Source organism: Papio anubis, chromosome 8, assembly GCF_008728515.1.
Source record: "Papio anubis isolate 15944 chromosome 8, Panubis1.0, whole genome shotgun sequence".
In the NCBI taxonomy this organism is placed as follows: domain Eukaryota; kingdom Metazoa; phylum Chordata; class Mammalia; order Primates; family Cercopithecidae; genus Papio; species Papio anubis.
Window position 1 is genome coordinate 37,685,216 of NC_044983.1, and position 13,797 is coordinate 37,699,012.

At 35.0% G+C, this 13,797-nt stretch overlaps 1 protein-coding gene across 1 annotated transcript in view; it reads left to right on the forward strand.

Moving 5' to 3' along the window:
• Nucleotides 1-13,797, forward strand: part of LOC101008408 (disintegrin and metalloproteinase domain-containing protein 5) — a 135,208-nt gene that overhangs the window by 29,582 nt on the left and 91,829 nt on the right. Inside the window, exons 8-11 of the mRNA XM_021942241.2 lie at nucleotides 1,909-1,980; nucleotides 2,155-2,321; nucleotides 3,109-3,190; nucleotides 8,649-8,785. Of these exons, the coding sequence (XP_021797933.1) occupies nucleotides 1,909-1,980; nucleotides 2,155-2,321; nucleotides 3,109-3,190; nucleotides 8,649-8,785 (458 nt within the window). The remainder of the gene's footprint in view (nucleotides 1-1,908; nucleotides 1,981-2,154; nucleotides 2,322-3,108; nucleotides 3,191-8,648; nucleotides 8,786-13,797) is intronic.

Consider the following 13,797-nt stretch of genomic DNA (forward strand, 5'->3'; position numbering starts at 1 on the left):
TAAGTTTCTTGTAGATTCTAGATATTAGCCCTTTGTCAGATGGATAGATTGCAAAAATTTTCTCCTATTCCATAGGTTGCCTGTTCACTCTTTTTTGATGTAGGCACTTACAGCTATAAACTTCCCTCTTAGTACTGCTTTCGTTGTATCCCATAGATTTTGGTATGTTGTATTTCCATTATCATTTGTTTCAAGAAAAATTTCAATTTTGTTCTTAATTTCTTCATTGACCCACTGGTCATTCAGGATCATGTTGTTTAATTTCCATGCATTTGTATAGTTTCCAAAATTCTTCTTGTTATTAATTTGTAGTTTTATTCCATTGTCATCAGAGAAGATGCTTGATTTTCTGTCAGTTTTTTGAATGTTTTAAGACCTGTTTTGTGACCTAACATTTGGTCTATCCTTGAGGATGATCCATGTGCTGAGGAGAAGAATGTGTATTCTGCAGCTCTTGGATGAAATGTTCTGTGAATATCTATTAGATCCATTTGGTCTATAGTGCCGATTCAATCTGATTTTGTTTTGTTAACTTTCTGTCTGGAAGACATTTCTAATGCTGAAAATGGGGTGTTGAAGTCTCCAGATAATATTGTACTGGGGCCCATTTGTCTCTTTAGCTCTAATAATTGCTTTATATCCCTGCCACTTACCACTCTGTGAAAAAAAATAAAAATAAAAAGAATTTGCTTTGTATACCTGGGTGCTCCAGTGCTGGGTGCATATATGTTTAAAATTGTTATATCCTCTTGCGGAATTGACCCCTTATTTATTATGTGCTGACCTTGTTTGTCTCTTCTTATAGTTTCTGTGTTGAAACCTATTTTGTCTGATGTAAGTGTAGCAACTCATGCTCTTTTTTGGTTTCCATTGGCATGAATATCTTTTCCTGTCTTTTTATTTTCATTCTATGTGTGTCTTTATAGTTGAAGTGTGTTTCTTGTAAACAACGGATCAATGGATCTAGTATTTTTCATCTATTCAGCCAGTCTGTATCTTTTGATTAGAGAGTTTAATCTATTTGCATTCAATGTTATTACTGATAAGTAAGGAGGACTTACTGTTGACATTTTAATATTTGTTTTCTGGTTGTTTTGTGGTCTTTTCTTCTTTCTTTCATTCCTGTCTTTCTCTAGTGAAGTTGAGTTTTTCCTTTGGTGATTATTTAGTTTCTCATTTTTTATTTTTTGTGTATGCATTGTATGTTTTTTGATTTGAGGTTACCATGAGGCTTGCAAATACTGTCTTATACCATATTATATTAACCTGATAATAACACTATTTTGCATAAACAAACAAAGAAGCAAAAAGAAAACTAGTACAAACTCTATACCTTAATTTCATCCTCCCACTTTTTAACTTTTTGTTGTTTCCATTTATATCTTATTGTACTGAGTATGTCATATACTTAATATAATCTTTGCTATTTAATACTGTCTTGGCATTTTTAAGCAATTAGACATAGGAAGAGCTTACTGGAAAAAGAAGAAATTAGAACATGTGTTATAATATGTTGTGAAAAAGGATGTTTCTAACACAGTATACAGCATCATTTTAATGGTGATCCTGTCATTGAGGATTTTCCCACTTTCTCCACATATTGTTTTTCAGTCTAGGATTATATTTATAATAGAAATGAGAACTGCTTGAAATATCACATTTTAGAAATTCAGTATTCAATTTTCATAAAAAAGAAATAATACTGAAAATTGAATGTACTAAACATTGCTTAAAATCATGTTTTATATATTTTTATTAAATCATTATTTGCATATTATTACTGATTTCCTGGATTTCAATTGGAGTGGATTCCTATGGCTACTTTAGAATACAGCATATTGTAAAATAAAAGAGATGTGATATATTAATTATGTCCACTAGTTTTTACAAATCATTTATCTTTTTCAGTTTGATTACATGGGCTCTGATATAAACGCTGTAACGCAGAAGGTTATTCAGATAATTGGCCTTGTTAACACTGTAAGTTTTTAAAAGCTATTATTTTAAAATATATTTTATAAAAATGATGTGTATAATAATTTTCTGTGCTGTTGAAGAGCTTCCATAACCAAAGTACTGTATCAAATGTGTTTTTAGAAAATGTAATATAATGTTCAAGTTTATTTACGATTTTTAATTATATTCTTCTTTTAGATGCTTACCCAGTTACAACTCACTGTCATTATATCTTCCATTGAAATCTGGTCAAATAAAAACAAAATTTCTACTACAGGGCATGCTGAATATGTATTGTTAGAATTTTTTGAATGGAAAAAGGACCATCTTAACTTTAAACCACATCAAATTGCATACTTATTTGTGTAAGTGTAGTATTCTGCATTTTATAACATTAAAGGAATAACTCAAAATGACTTAATATGTTCATTATGAAAAATAAGCATTTATTTTATAGATATCTTGTGTTCTACCCATTTAATATAGATACTATGGAATGTGAGAAATGTAAGCAAGAGTCCTTGTCCTCAAGGAGTTAATGTGAGGCAAAACTTAAAATGTTTTATTAAACAACATAAAGTTATTCATAAAAGTAAAATTCCACAAAAGGTATTGAAATAACGAAAATTTTAATTGTGAGTGCTACAATTTATTTGATTTCCTTTGGTTTATGAACCTTTACCCCAGGTTATCATATTTCTATATTCCTGGCTCACTTCTAGGTAATTCTTATGTTTTTATTTTCTAATATAGTGAAGGGTTAAATTTTCCTACTATCTAGAATTTAATGTGCAGAAAAATCTGGTAAAAAATAAGTAATAAATGAACAAGGAGGTCATAGAAATTTAAATTTTCAGGGCTATAAATATAGAGGAAACCAGAATAAAAACTATAATCATTAGTGCAATAGTATTTCCATAAATTGTTAGGCCTTATCCTAATTATATTTCTGGATATTTATCAAATTCAAAAGAGAAAAGTGTATATTGAAATATTCTTAACATTGAAACTTTGAGAGAAATGTATTTATGGCATAATTCAAAGTAGTATGGTGCTTGGGAGATAGTAATTGTTTGATAATGTTTGCTGCTATGAAACTTATCACCAATAATACCACATTCAAATTCACTTATGGCAAAAGTTATTTTTCAGCTACAGGAAACTTCCCACCTTAATTGGAGCCACATTTCCTGGGCAAGTATGTAATAAGGATTTTGCTGCTGCAGTTGCTCTGGTAGGTAATTATCTGGTTTGCTCTCAATACTTTCATGTTTCAAATTTTCCTAAATATTTTAAAACATGCATAAATATATTACTTAGTTTCCTCATAATTTTATAGCTTTTATATTACTAATTTGGAGCATAATCAAGGGGTATGTCAGGAATGAGGCTAGAATGAAGCCAGTGGAAGCATGATGCATTTCCATAAAGATCAAGCACATTTACTCCTGGTTAAGGAGTAATGTTAGATCCTCCAATCCCTTTTCTCCTGGGATGTGATTATATTTTTGTGAAATTACTTGCTATCATCTTGCAGGTCACTCTGTGTTCATTTTTTCCCCATTTTTGTTCTCTGTGCTTCACTTGAGATAATTTCTATTAATCTGACTTTAAATAGAATTATCTATTCTACAACAGTTTCAAATCTGCTATTAAGCCGACCAATTCAGATGGTTGAATTTTTAAATTCTAGAGTATCTACTTTATGATTTGTTTAAAAACTTTGTTAATTAATTAAATCATAAAATCACATAATTGAGGTATAATCAACATACAAAAGCTATACTTATTTAATGTACACAACTTGCTGAGCATGGAGATAAGTATTACACTTGTGACACTGTCACCACAATAAATGCCATAAGCATATTTGTCATCTCCAAAAGACTACTTTGCTCCCTATGCTTATTATTATTAGTAGCATTTTGTCATAATAACATTTAATGGAAGTTCTATCCTCTTAGAAAATGTTTTTAAATTAATATTTTATATTTTATTTTAGATTCAGGGTATACATGCGCCTGTTTGTTACATAGGTATATTATGTACTGGTAGGGATTGGGCTTATAGTGTGCCTGTTACCAAATAGTGAACATTGTACCCAATAGGTACAAGTGGGTTCTCTATTCTCTTCCATTGATCTATGTGTCTATTTTTGTAATAGTACCATGCTGTTTTAGTTACTATAGCCTTATAGTATAATTTGAATTCAGGCAATGTGATGCCTCTAGATTTGTTCTTTTTGCTTAGAATTGCTATGGCTATTTGTGCTCTTTTTGTTTCCATATGAATTTTAGGATTTTTTTTTCCTAATTCTGTAAAAACTGATGTTGATAATTTGATAGGGATTGCATCAAATCTGTGATTGCTTTGGGTAATGTGGTCATTTTAATAATATTGATTCTTCCAATCTATGAGTATGGGATATTTTTCCATTTGTTTGTGTCATCTACAATTCTTTTCCTAGTGGTCTGGAGTTCTTGTACAGATCTTTTACCTCCTTGGTTAGATGTATTCCTAAGTATCCTCTGTGTGTGTGTGTGTGTGTGTTTATGTGTATGTGTTTGTGTGCCTACTATAAATGAGACTGTTTTCTCGATTTGGCTCTCAGCATAAATATTATTGGTATATAAAAATGCCACTCATTTTTGTTCATATATTTTGTATCCTGAAACATTACTGAAATAGCTTATCAAGTCTAGGAGTCTTTTGGAGGAGTTGTTAGGGTTTTCTAGGTACATGATCATGTCATCAGTGAACAGAGATAATTTGACTTCCTCTTTTTCAATTTGGATGCCATTTATTTCTTTCTCTTGCCTGATTGCTCTGGCTAGGACTTCCAGTACTATGTCACATAGGAGTAGTGAGAGTGGGTATCCTTTCCTTTTTCCATTCTTAGGGGGAATGCTTTCAAGTTTTCTCCATTCAATATGATGTTGGCTGTGGGTTTGTCATATATATAATTCTTATTACTTAGAAGTATATTCCATCTATGCCTCATTTGTTGAGGGGATTTTATCATAAAGGGATGTTGGATTTTGTCAAATGTCTGTTCTGCATCTATTGAGATGATCATATGGTTTTTGTTTTTAGTTCTGTTTATATGTTGAATCATGTTTACTGATTTATGTTGAACCATCCTTGCATCCCTGGAATAATGCTCACAGATTGTGCGCTTGATCTGTGTTCTCTCCCTGGACTTGGAGCAGCAGGAATGGAGGCAGTAGTGGCAACAAGTGAAAAGGGCTCGTCAGTGACCTCTGGGAGTAGAGTAGTATATATTCTGTTGGTACATGAAAGTGCCTGGCCTCCTTTGTTGATGTGGTGGTGTCAGCTGGCACTAGGCTCCTCAGCTCAGGCAGTGGGGCCAGGAGTAGCTTGGCCCCACAGGGGAGGGTATAGCAGCAGCTTGGCTCAGGGATGGCAGGCCACCAGGCAGGGATGTTTCAGTAGTGGCAAAGCATCAGGGATAGAATGGGACACCTCCAGAACAGGACACACTCCAGCAGTGGTTCTGGTTCCAAGCAAGCTGAGTGGAGTAGTTGCTCAGGCCATGGGGATAGGGCAGTGTCATATCCTTCTCATGTGGAAGCATAGCTCCTTCGGGTGGGTTCAGCACCTATGAGGACTGTAGGAATCTCCAGTGGTGAGGACTTTAGGTATCCAAGATGGCGATGGGGGCTGCTGGGGTCCTTTTGCTTACCTTCTCCCTCAGGGAGAAGTCCCTCCTGTATCTAGACTAATCTGAGCTGGGAGACACAGTCGTGGAGGCAAAGTGTTTTCTTCTGTTCTCTGTGTGGCTGTCCTGGGTTTCTATGTGTTTTTGTTTGTTTGAGTTGGAGTCTTGCTCTGTCACCCAGGCTGGAGTGCAGTGGTGCAATCTCAGCTCATTGCAATCTCTGCCTCCCAGGTTCAAGCAGCCTCCTGAGTATCTGGGATTACAGCCATGCACCACCACGCTTGGCTAATGTTTGTATTTTTAGTAGGGACAGGGTTTCACCATGTTGGCCAGGCTGGTTTCAAACTCCTGACCTCAGGTGATTTACCCATCTTGGCATTCCAAAGTGCTGGGATTACAGGCATGAGCCACCACGTGTAGCCCATCCTGAGTTTTTGTGCTACACAGGGCTTCTACTCTCCTTTGATATACTTGGCACCCTTATTTAGCTATTTTCACCAAAGCGTAGTTGCTTATTCATTGTTTTGACTGTCTTTGTAGCGGGGACAAGTGGTAGGGGCTTCAGTTGGCCATCTTGCTGCTGTCACTTCCCTCCCAATATCTTTTTTAAAAAAATTTCTTTTTAATTTCATTATGATTAGTTTAAATTTGTGTTTCTTTACTGTTCTGGTTCATCCATTTTGATTTCTGTTTGTATGTTTTTCAGCTTACTTTCCTCATAGGACTTTCACATATTAAATGCTACAGAAGGCAGGGCAAATTAAGAAAACAGATACTACACTAGGTATTTCAAAAGGATTTAGAACAGAGAATTAGTTATACAGGTATTTCACATCTGAAAAAAGTCAAAAGGGAATAATGAGTTAACAGATAATAAAATGATAGATACCACTCCAGAACTAAGGAAAATTGGGGTTCCCAAAATTGAGGTCAGAAGAGGGAACTTCCAACTGGCATTTAGGTCTCTGGAGGAAGGAGTACTGCCTCAAGCTGCTGCTACATTGAAGGGGCATAATTACATGGGTTCTGATAGTACTGGAAGAAGTTGGAGTCAGGAAACTATTGATCCTGGAGTAAACTACAAATGCTGGAATAAACTTCCACTTTAGGAGCAAAATGGTGCTGACTGGGCCATGGTGCTGAACGAAACAACTGTCCGCGGGGAAAAGAAAGCCACTTCTTTCTTCCAACTGCAGATAATTTGGTAACAAAAAAATATGAGAAATGTAGTTTGCAGACTCTTAGTCCCACAATCTTATAGCAGAGTATAGAAGGGTAGATTTGAAATTCGTTTTGTTGTTTTTTATGGTGCTTGCACTCATCTGTTATATCATTTTTTCTTATGAGATTTCTTAACATATGAGGAAAAAAAGAGGATTCTAACTTTTTCGTCTAACGGATAGTAGAGGGAATAGGGATCTACCAAGGTTAGGCAAAGATGTGACTTTTGCTACCATTTATTCCTTGCTTCTTTCCTCATAATTTCTTTTGATCAAAAGCTGGGATGGGAAAGGAGAGATTGCTTGCATTCAAGCAGTCTGCCAGGAAGTGAAATTGCTCTTTTTTGAAGGTGTACTGAAACGTTCGATGCATTCGTTTGTTATGTTGGCCGTGCTGTTTTTCTACCTGTTAGTGGGTGCAGGTGAATAATAAGCAACCCAGGGCAGTATGGAGAACCAAACATTCAGAAACATCTCCGTGGGTTGTGGCCGCCTTCTCTGAACTACTCTTTACTTATCACTCCCTCACTATCATTTACTTCAGGTTCATCAGAAACCAACTACCTTTTTACATTAGAAGATCAGTTAACTTTCTTCTATGATGTTGTTGTTTTTGTATTTTGGAGATGTTCAGTGGCCCATATTATTTTGCTATGTGGTGGAAGAATTAATTGATTTTGGTGGAAGTACTTAAATAAACAGAGTAATGTCATGTGAGTAATTAAGGCATATAACAGCTGAGTTATTCTGAATGTTTTCAATTTTACTTGCAACTTCAAAATAATTTGAAATTACTTAGAAACAGATGATAGCTGTGTTCTTTCTCCTATATCACAACACTTTAATTGTGTTCTGAATAGTCATCTGAGCAGGACTCTTAAAGGAAAACATAAGCATTGGAAATTATGTACAGGAGGACAATAATACCTATGAGGATGTATTATTTATCTATTGTGACATAACAGATCACACTAAAACTTAGCAGACAAAAACAATGCAGTTCTGTAGGTTAGGAATCTAGGAGGAATTCAGTGGGTAGTTCAAACTCTAGATTTCCAACAAAGACAAAATCAATGTGTCAGCAAGGGCTGGAGTTATTTCAAGGTTTGACTAATGGAGGATATGCTTTCAAGCTCAGTCATGTGGCTGTTGGCAGACCTCAGAAAGTCATTTCCAAGATCACTCATGTGGGCTTCTCTACTAGTTCACCTCACGGCATTGCAGCTGGATTCCCCTAGAGTGGGCAAGAAAGAGCAAGATAGAGAATTTAAGAAGCCAGTCCTTTTATAGCATATCCTGGACATGATGACCCATTACTTCTGCTATACTCAGTTAATTAAAAGCAAGTCAGTAAGTCCAGCCTATACGCAATAAAGTGGGATTCCACAAGGACATGAATATCAGGAGACAAGGATTATTGGGACCCATTTCAGAGGATGTCTACTATAGAAAGAATGCAGAATCGACTGTTGAAGAATATTAAAGGCATTTTGTTTAAAATAATTCAAAGAAGCCATAAACTAGGGTTTTTGACTGTTCTGTTTGCTAAGATAGCTGATAATGTCATTAAGTAATAGTATTTTGAAACTTAATATAACTATTATGTGGACTCATTCATGTTTAATAAATCTATAATCAAAAAATTTATATAATTACTATAATTGCATCCACATAGGTATCTTGAGTGCATTTTAAGAATTACTTTCATACACTAACTTTTGATTCAGTAAATATTGTTGTATTTTAGAACCAATTATAATTATTAGTTAACTTTTTCTTTTTCTTATATTTAGTACCCAGAGGGTTTATCCTTGGAGTCATATACTGTCATTATTGTTCAATTGCTTGGCCTTAATCTGGGATTAACTTATGACAAAACTGACACCTGCCATTGTTCAGGAGATGTTTGCACAATGACACCAAAAGCAGTGTAAGGATTTTCTTTATTAAATAGACTTGTTCTTTCTTTAATTAATTTCTTTTTTCCTTGTTTTCTTTCAAACTTTTTTCTTTTTAATTTTTGTGGGTACATTGTAGATGTACATTTTTGGGGTGCATGAGATGTTTTGATAGAGGCATGTAATGTGAAATAAACACATTATGGAGAATGGGGTATCCATTTCCTGAAGCATTTATATCCCTTGAGTTAGAAACACTCCAGTTACACTTTTTAAGTTATTTTAAAATGTATAAATAAGTTATTATTCATTGTAGTCACCCTGTTGTGCTATCAAATAGTAGGTTTTATTAATTCTGTTTTTTTTTTTTTTTTGTACCCATTAACCATCCCCACCTCTCTATAGCCCCCTACTACCCTTCCCAGCCTCTGGTAACCATCCTTCTACTCTCTATTTCTATGAATTCAATTGTTTTGATTTGTAGATCCCACAAATAAGTGAGAACATTTGATGTTTGTCTTTCAGTGCCTGGCTTATTTCACTTAATGTAATGATGTCCAGTTCCATCCATGTTTTATTTTTAATTGTGGATACATAATAGCTGCACATCATAAATACATACAGCATGCATATTTATGATATAGGTGTGATACTTTAATCCAAGCATACAATGTGTAATGATCAAATCAGGGTGATTAGGATTTCCATTACTACAAGCATTTATCAATTCTTTGCATTAGGGATGCTCCAATTCCACTCTTTTAGTTATTTTGAAATATGCAATAAATTATTGTTAACTGTAGTCACCTTATTCTGCTACCGAACACTAGATCTTACTCTGTCTATGTAACTGTACTTTTCTACTCATCAACTATCCTCTTTCTACCTCCCCCTCCAACCTTCCCAGCCTCAGGTAACCACCATTCTATTCTCTATCTCCACGCTTTCAACTTTTTTTAGTTCCCATATCTGAGTTAGAACATGCAATGTTGTCTTTTTGTGCCTAGCTCATTTCACTTAACATTATGTCCCAGTTTCATCCACATTGTTGAAAATGAGAAGATTTCATTCTTTTTTATGGCGAATAAAATCCTACAGTGTATATGTACAATATTTTCTTTCCAGATTCATCCACTGATGGACACTTAGGTTTATTTTATATCTTAGTTATTGTGAATAGTGCTGCAGTAAACATGGGAGTACACATACCTCTTCAATACACTAATTTTTTTCTTTTGAATATATTTCTAGCAGTGAAATTGCTGGTTCATAAGGTAGTTCTATTTTTAGTTTTTTCAGAAACATTTATACTGTTCTTCATAGTGGCTGCACTAATTTACATTCCCACCAAGAATGTATGAAGGTTTCTTTTATCTGCATCCTCACCAGCATCATTCTTGTCTGTCTTTTTGCTAAAAGTCATTTTAACTGGCGTGAGATAATATCTCATTGTAGTTTTGATTTGCATTTATCTGGTGATTGGTGATGTGCAGCATTTTTTTTTCCTATAGCTGTTTGTTGGCCATTTATATGTCTTTAAAAAAATGTTTGTTCAGATCTTTTGTCCATTTTAAAATCAGATTATTTGTTTCTCTGCTATTGAGTTGTTTGACTTCCTTATATATTCTAGTTATTAAGCCCTTGTTAGATGGGCAGTTTGCAAATATTTTCTCCCATTCTGTTGCCTGTTCACTACACATTGCTTATTAAATCCTGTTAGATGAGTAGTTTGCAAATATTTCCTCCCATTCTTTAGTCTGTTCACAATCAACAGTCACTGTGTTGATTGTTTCTTTTGCTGTGCAGAAGCATTTTAGTTTGATGTAATCCTATTTGCCTGTTTTTGCTGTGGGTGCCTGTGCTTTTGAAGTCTTACTCGGGAAATCTTTTCTCAGGCAAATGTCCTGGTGTATTTCCCCAGTGTTTCTTCCAGTAATTTTATAGCGTCAGGTCTTAGATTTAATTGATTTTGATTTGATTTTTATATATGGCAAGAGATAAGGGTCTAGTTTTTTTCTTTGGCATGTGGATGTCCAGTATTCTCAGTATCTTTAGTTAGAGACACTGCTCTTTCCCCAATGTATGTTCTTGGAGGCTTTGTCAAAAGTGAATTGACTATAAATGTGTGGATTTATCTCTGTATTCCCTATTCTTTCCAGTGGTGTACATATCTGGTTTATGACAGTACTGTGTTGTTTTGGCTACTGTAGCTTTGTAGTATAATTTGAAGTCAGGGATGTGATTCCTCTAGTTTTGTTCTTTTTGCCCAAGATGGCTTTGGCTCGTCTGGATCTTTTGTAGTTCCATATAAATTTTGCATTTATTTTTTCCATTTCTAAGAAGATTGTCATTTCTATTTTGATAGGGATTGCCTTGAATCTATCTGTAGGTTACTTTGGGTAATATGGACATTTTAACAATATTGATTCTTCCAATTCATGAACATGGCATGTCTTTCCATTTTGTGTCTGTGTGTCCTCTTCAATTCCTTGCATCAATATTTTATAGTTTTCATTGTATGAATTTTTCACTTATTCTAAGGAACACTTGTATTTCTGTTAATCAAACTAAAATTTTTGGCAATTATACAACACTACACCAAACAGCTGCAGAATACAGCTTCTTTGCAAGTGCAAATAGGCCTAGCACTCTCCCAGGCCTCTCCATGCCTGGGGAAACCCTTTCTCTTTACTATTTTCAGAATATGGATTATAGTTTTTTTCTTTTGGCCAGCTCAAGGGCACTTTCTATGGACAGGCCATATGAATTGTCTATTTTTAGTGATTCTGAAAGATCTAAATACTGACAGATGTAAAACATTGATAAAAGAAATTGAAGAAGACACAAATAGAGAGCACTTGTTTATGGATTGGAAGAGTTATTCTTATTAAAATGTTCATAGTATTTAAAATGATCTACAGGTTTGGTGTAATTTCTATTAAAGTTTTATTGTCATTTTTCACAGAAATAAAATACAAAGTATAAAATTTGTTTGGAACCACAAAAGACACTGAATAGCCAAAGCAATCTTGAGCAGAAAGAACAAAGCTAGAGGTATCACAATACCTGGATTCAAAATATATTACAAACATATAGTAATCACAACAGCATGGTACTGCCATAAAAACAGACAGATTGACCAAGGGAACAGGATAGAGAACCCAGAAATAAATCCACACCTCAAGTCAATTTATTTTTGACAAAGATGCCAATGGTACACAATGGGGAAAGGACAGTCGCCTCAATAAAAGATGCTGAGAAAACTGATATGTGGTGCTATGTTAACATCCAGAAGAATGAAACTGGACCCTTATCTCATACCATATGAAAATCAACTCAACATGGATTAAATACAAAAGCATAGGACCTGAAACTCTAAATTACCAGAAGAAAACAAAGGAGAAATTTTGACATTGGTCTGGGCAATGATTTTTTAGATATGACTCCTAAAGCACAGGAAACAAGAGCAAAGATAGACAAACAGGGTTACATCACACTAAAGGAAACAGCTAACAGAGTGGATGGACAACCCATAGACTTGTAGAAAATATTTGCAAAGCATACACATGATAAAAGAATAATATCCTAAAATATATAAAGAACACAAACATCTCAACAGGGAGAACATATACAAGTCAATTTAAAAATGGGCAAAGGACCTGAATAGACGTTTCTCCAAAGAAGACATACAAATGATCAATAGATTTATAAAGAAATAGTCAACATCAGTAATAATTAGAGAAATACCAATGAAGACAGCACCTCATGCCAGTTAGAATTGCAATTATCAAAAAGAAAAAATATATGAGTTGACCAGGATGAGGAGAAAAGGAAACACTTGTACTCTGTTGGTGGGAATATAAATAATACAGCCATTAAGGAAAACAATATGGATATCCCTCAAAAATACTAAAAGTAGAATACCATATGATTCAGCAACCCCACATCTGGGTATATATTAATAATAATTAAAATCAGTATGTTGAAGAAATATCTGCACCCATGTTCATTGCAGTTATTGACAATAGGCAAAATATGGCAGCAACCTAAGTGTCCATCAGTGGATGAATGGATAAAAACATGTGGTTGTCCTAGTTCATTTTGTGCTCCTATATCAGAATACCCAAGACTGTTAATTTATAAAGAACAGAGATTTATTTGCCTCACCATTCTGGAGTTTGAGAAATCCAAGGTGGAGAGGCCTGCATCTGGTGAGAACCTTCTTTCTCTATCATGCTATGCAGGAGGAAGGGCAAGGGCGCACAGGTGCATATATGAGAGGAGCTGAACTTGGTTTATAGCTAAACCACTTTTCATGATAACTGTGACAGTCCATTCAGGACATGCATGATGGAAGCATCCTCAAGGATTAGTTCTCATGGTCTAATCAACTCTTGAAGGTCTCACTTCCCAACACTGTTGCATTTATTGGGTATTAAAATTGACACGTGAATGTTGGGAGACACACTCAAATTATAGCGATTCACCCTGCCCCCGAAATTCACATCCTTCTCATAATTCAAAATACATTCATTTCACCCCAATAGCCCCCAAAGTCTTAACTTCTAGCATCAACTCAAAAATCTGAAGTTCAAATTCTAATCTAAGTCAGATGAGGGTAAGACTCTAGGCGTGGTTTATCCTGAGGCATATTCCTCTCCAGCTGTGAGCCTGTGCAATTAACAAGTTGCATTATTTTTTGGTGCTTCCAAGATACAATGGAGGAACAGGCACAGGATAGATATTCCCATTCCAAAAGAGAGAAATAGGCAAGAAGGAAGGGGTAACTGGTCTCACATGACTCCAAAACCCAACAGGGAAAAACAATACTGGCTTAAACCTGCAGAATAACCTCCTTTGACTCCATGTCCTACATCGTGGGCATACTTGAGTGTAGGTTGAGTTCTGCAAAACATCAGGATTCTTGCTTCTTTCTGGTCTTAGTCCACCCAGCAGCTTTCACAGGTTGGAGTCTCATGCCTGCATCTCTCCCAGACTGAGGTTGCAAACTGGTGGCTTTAAAGTTCTGGGGCCTCAGGGGCTG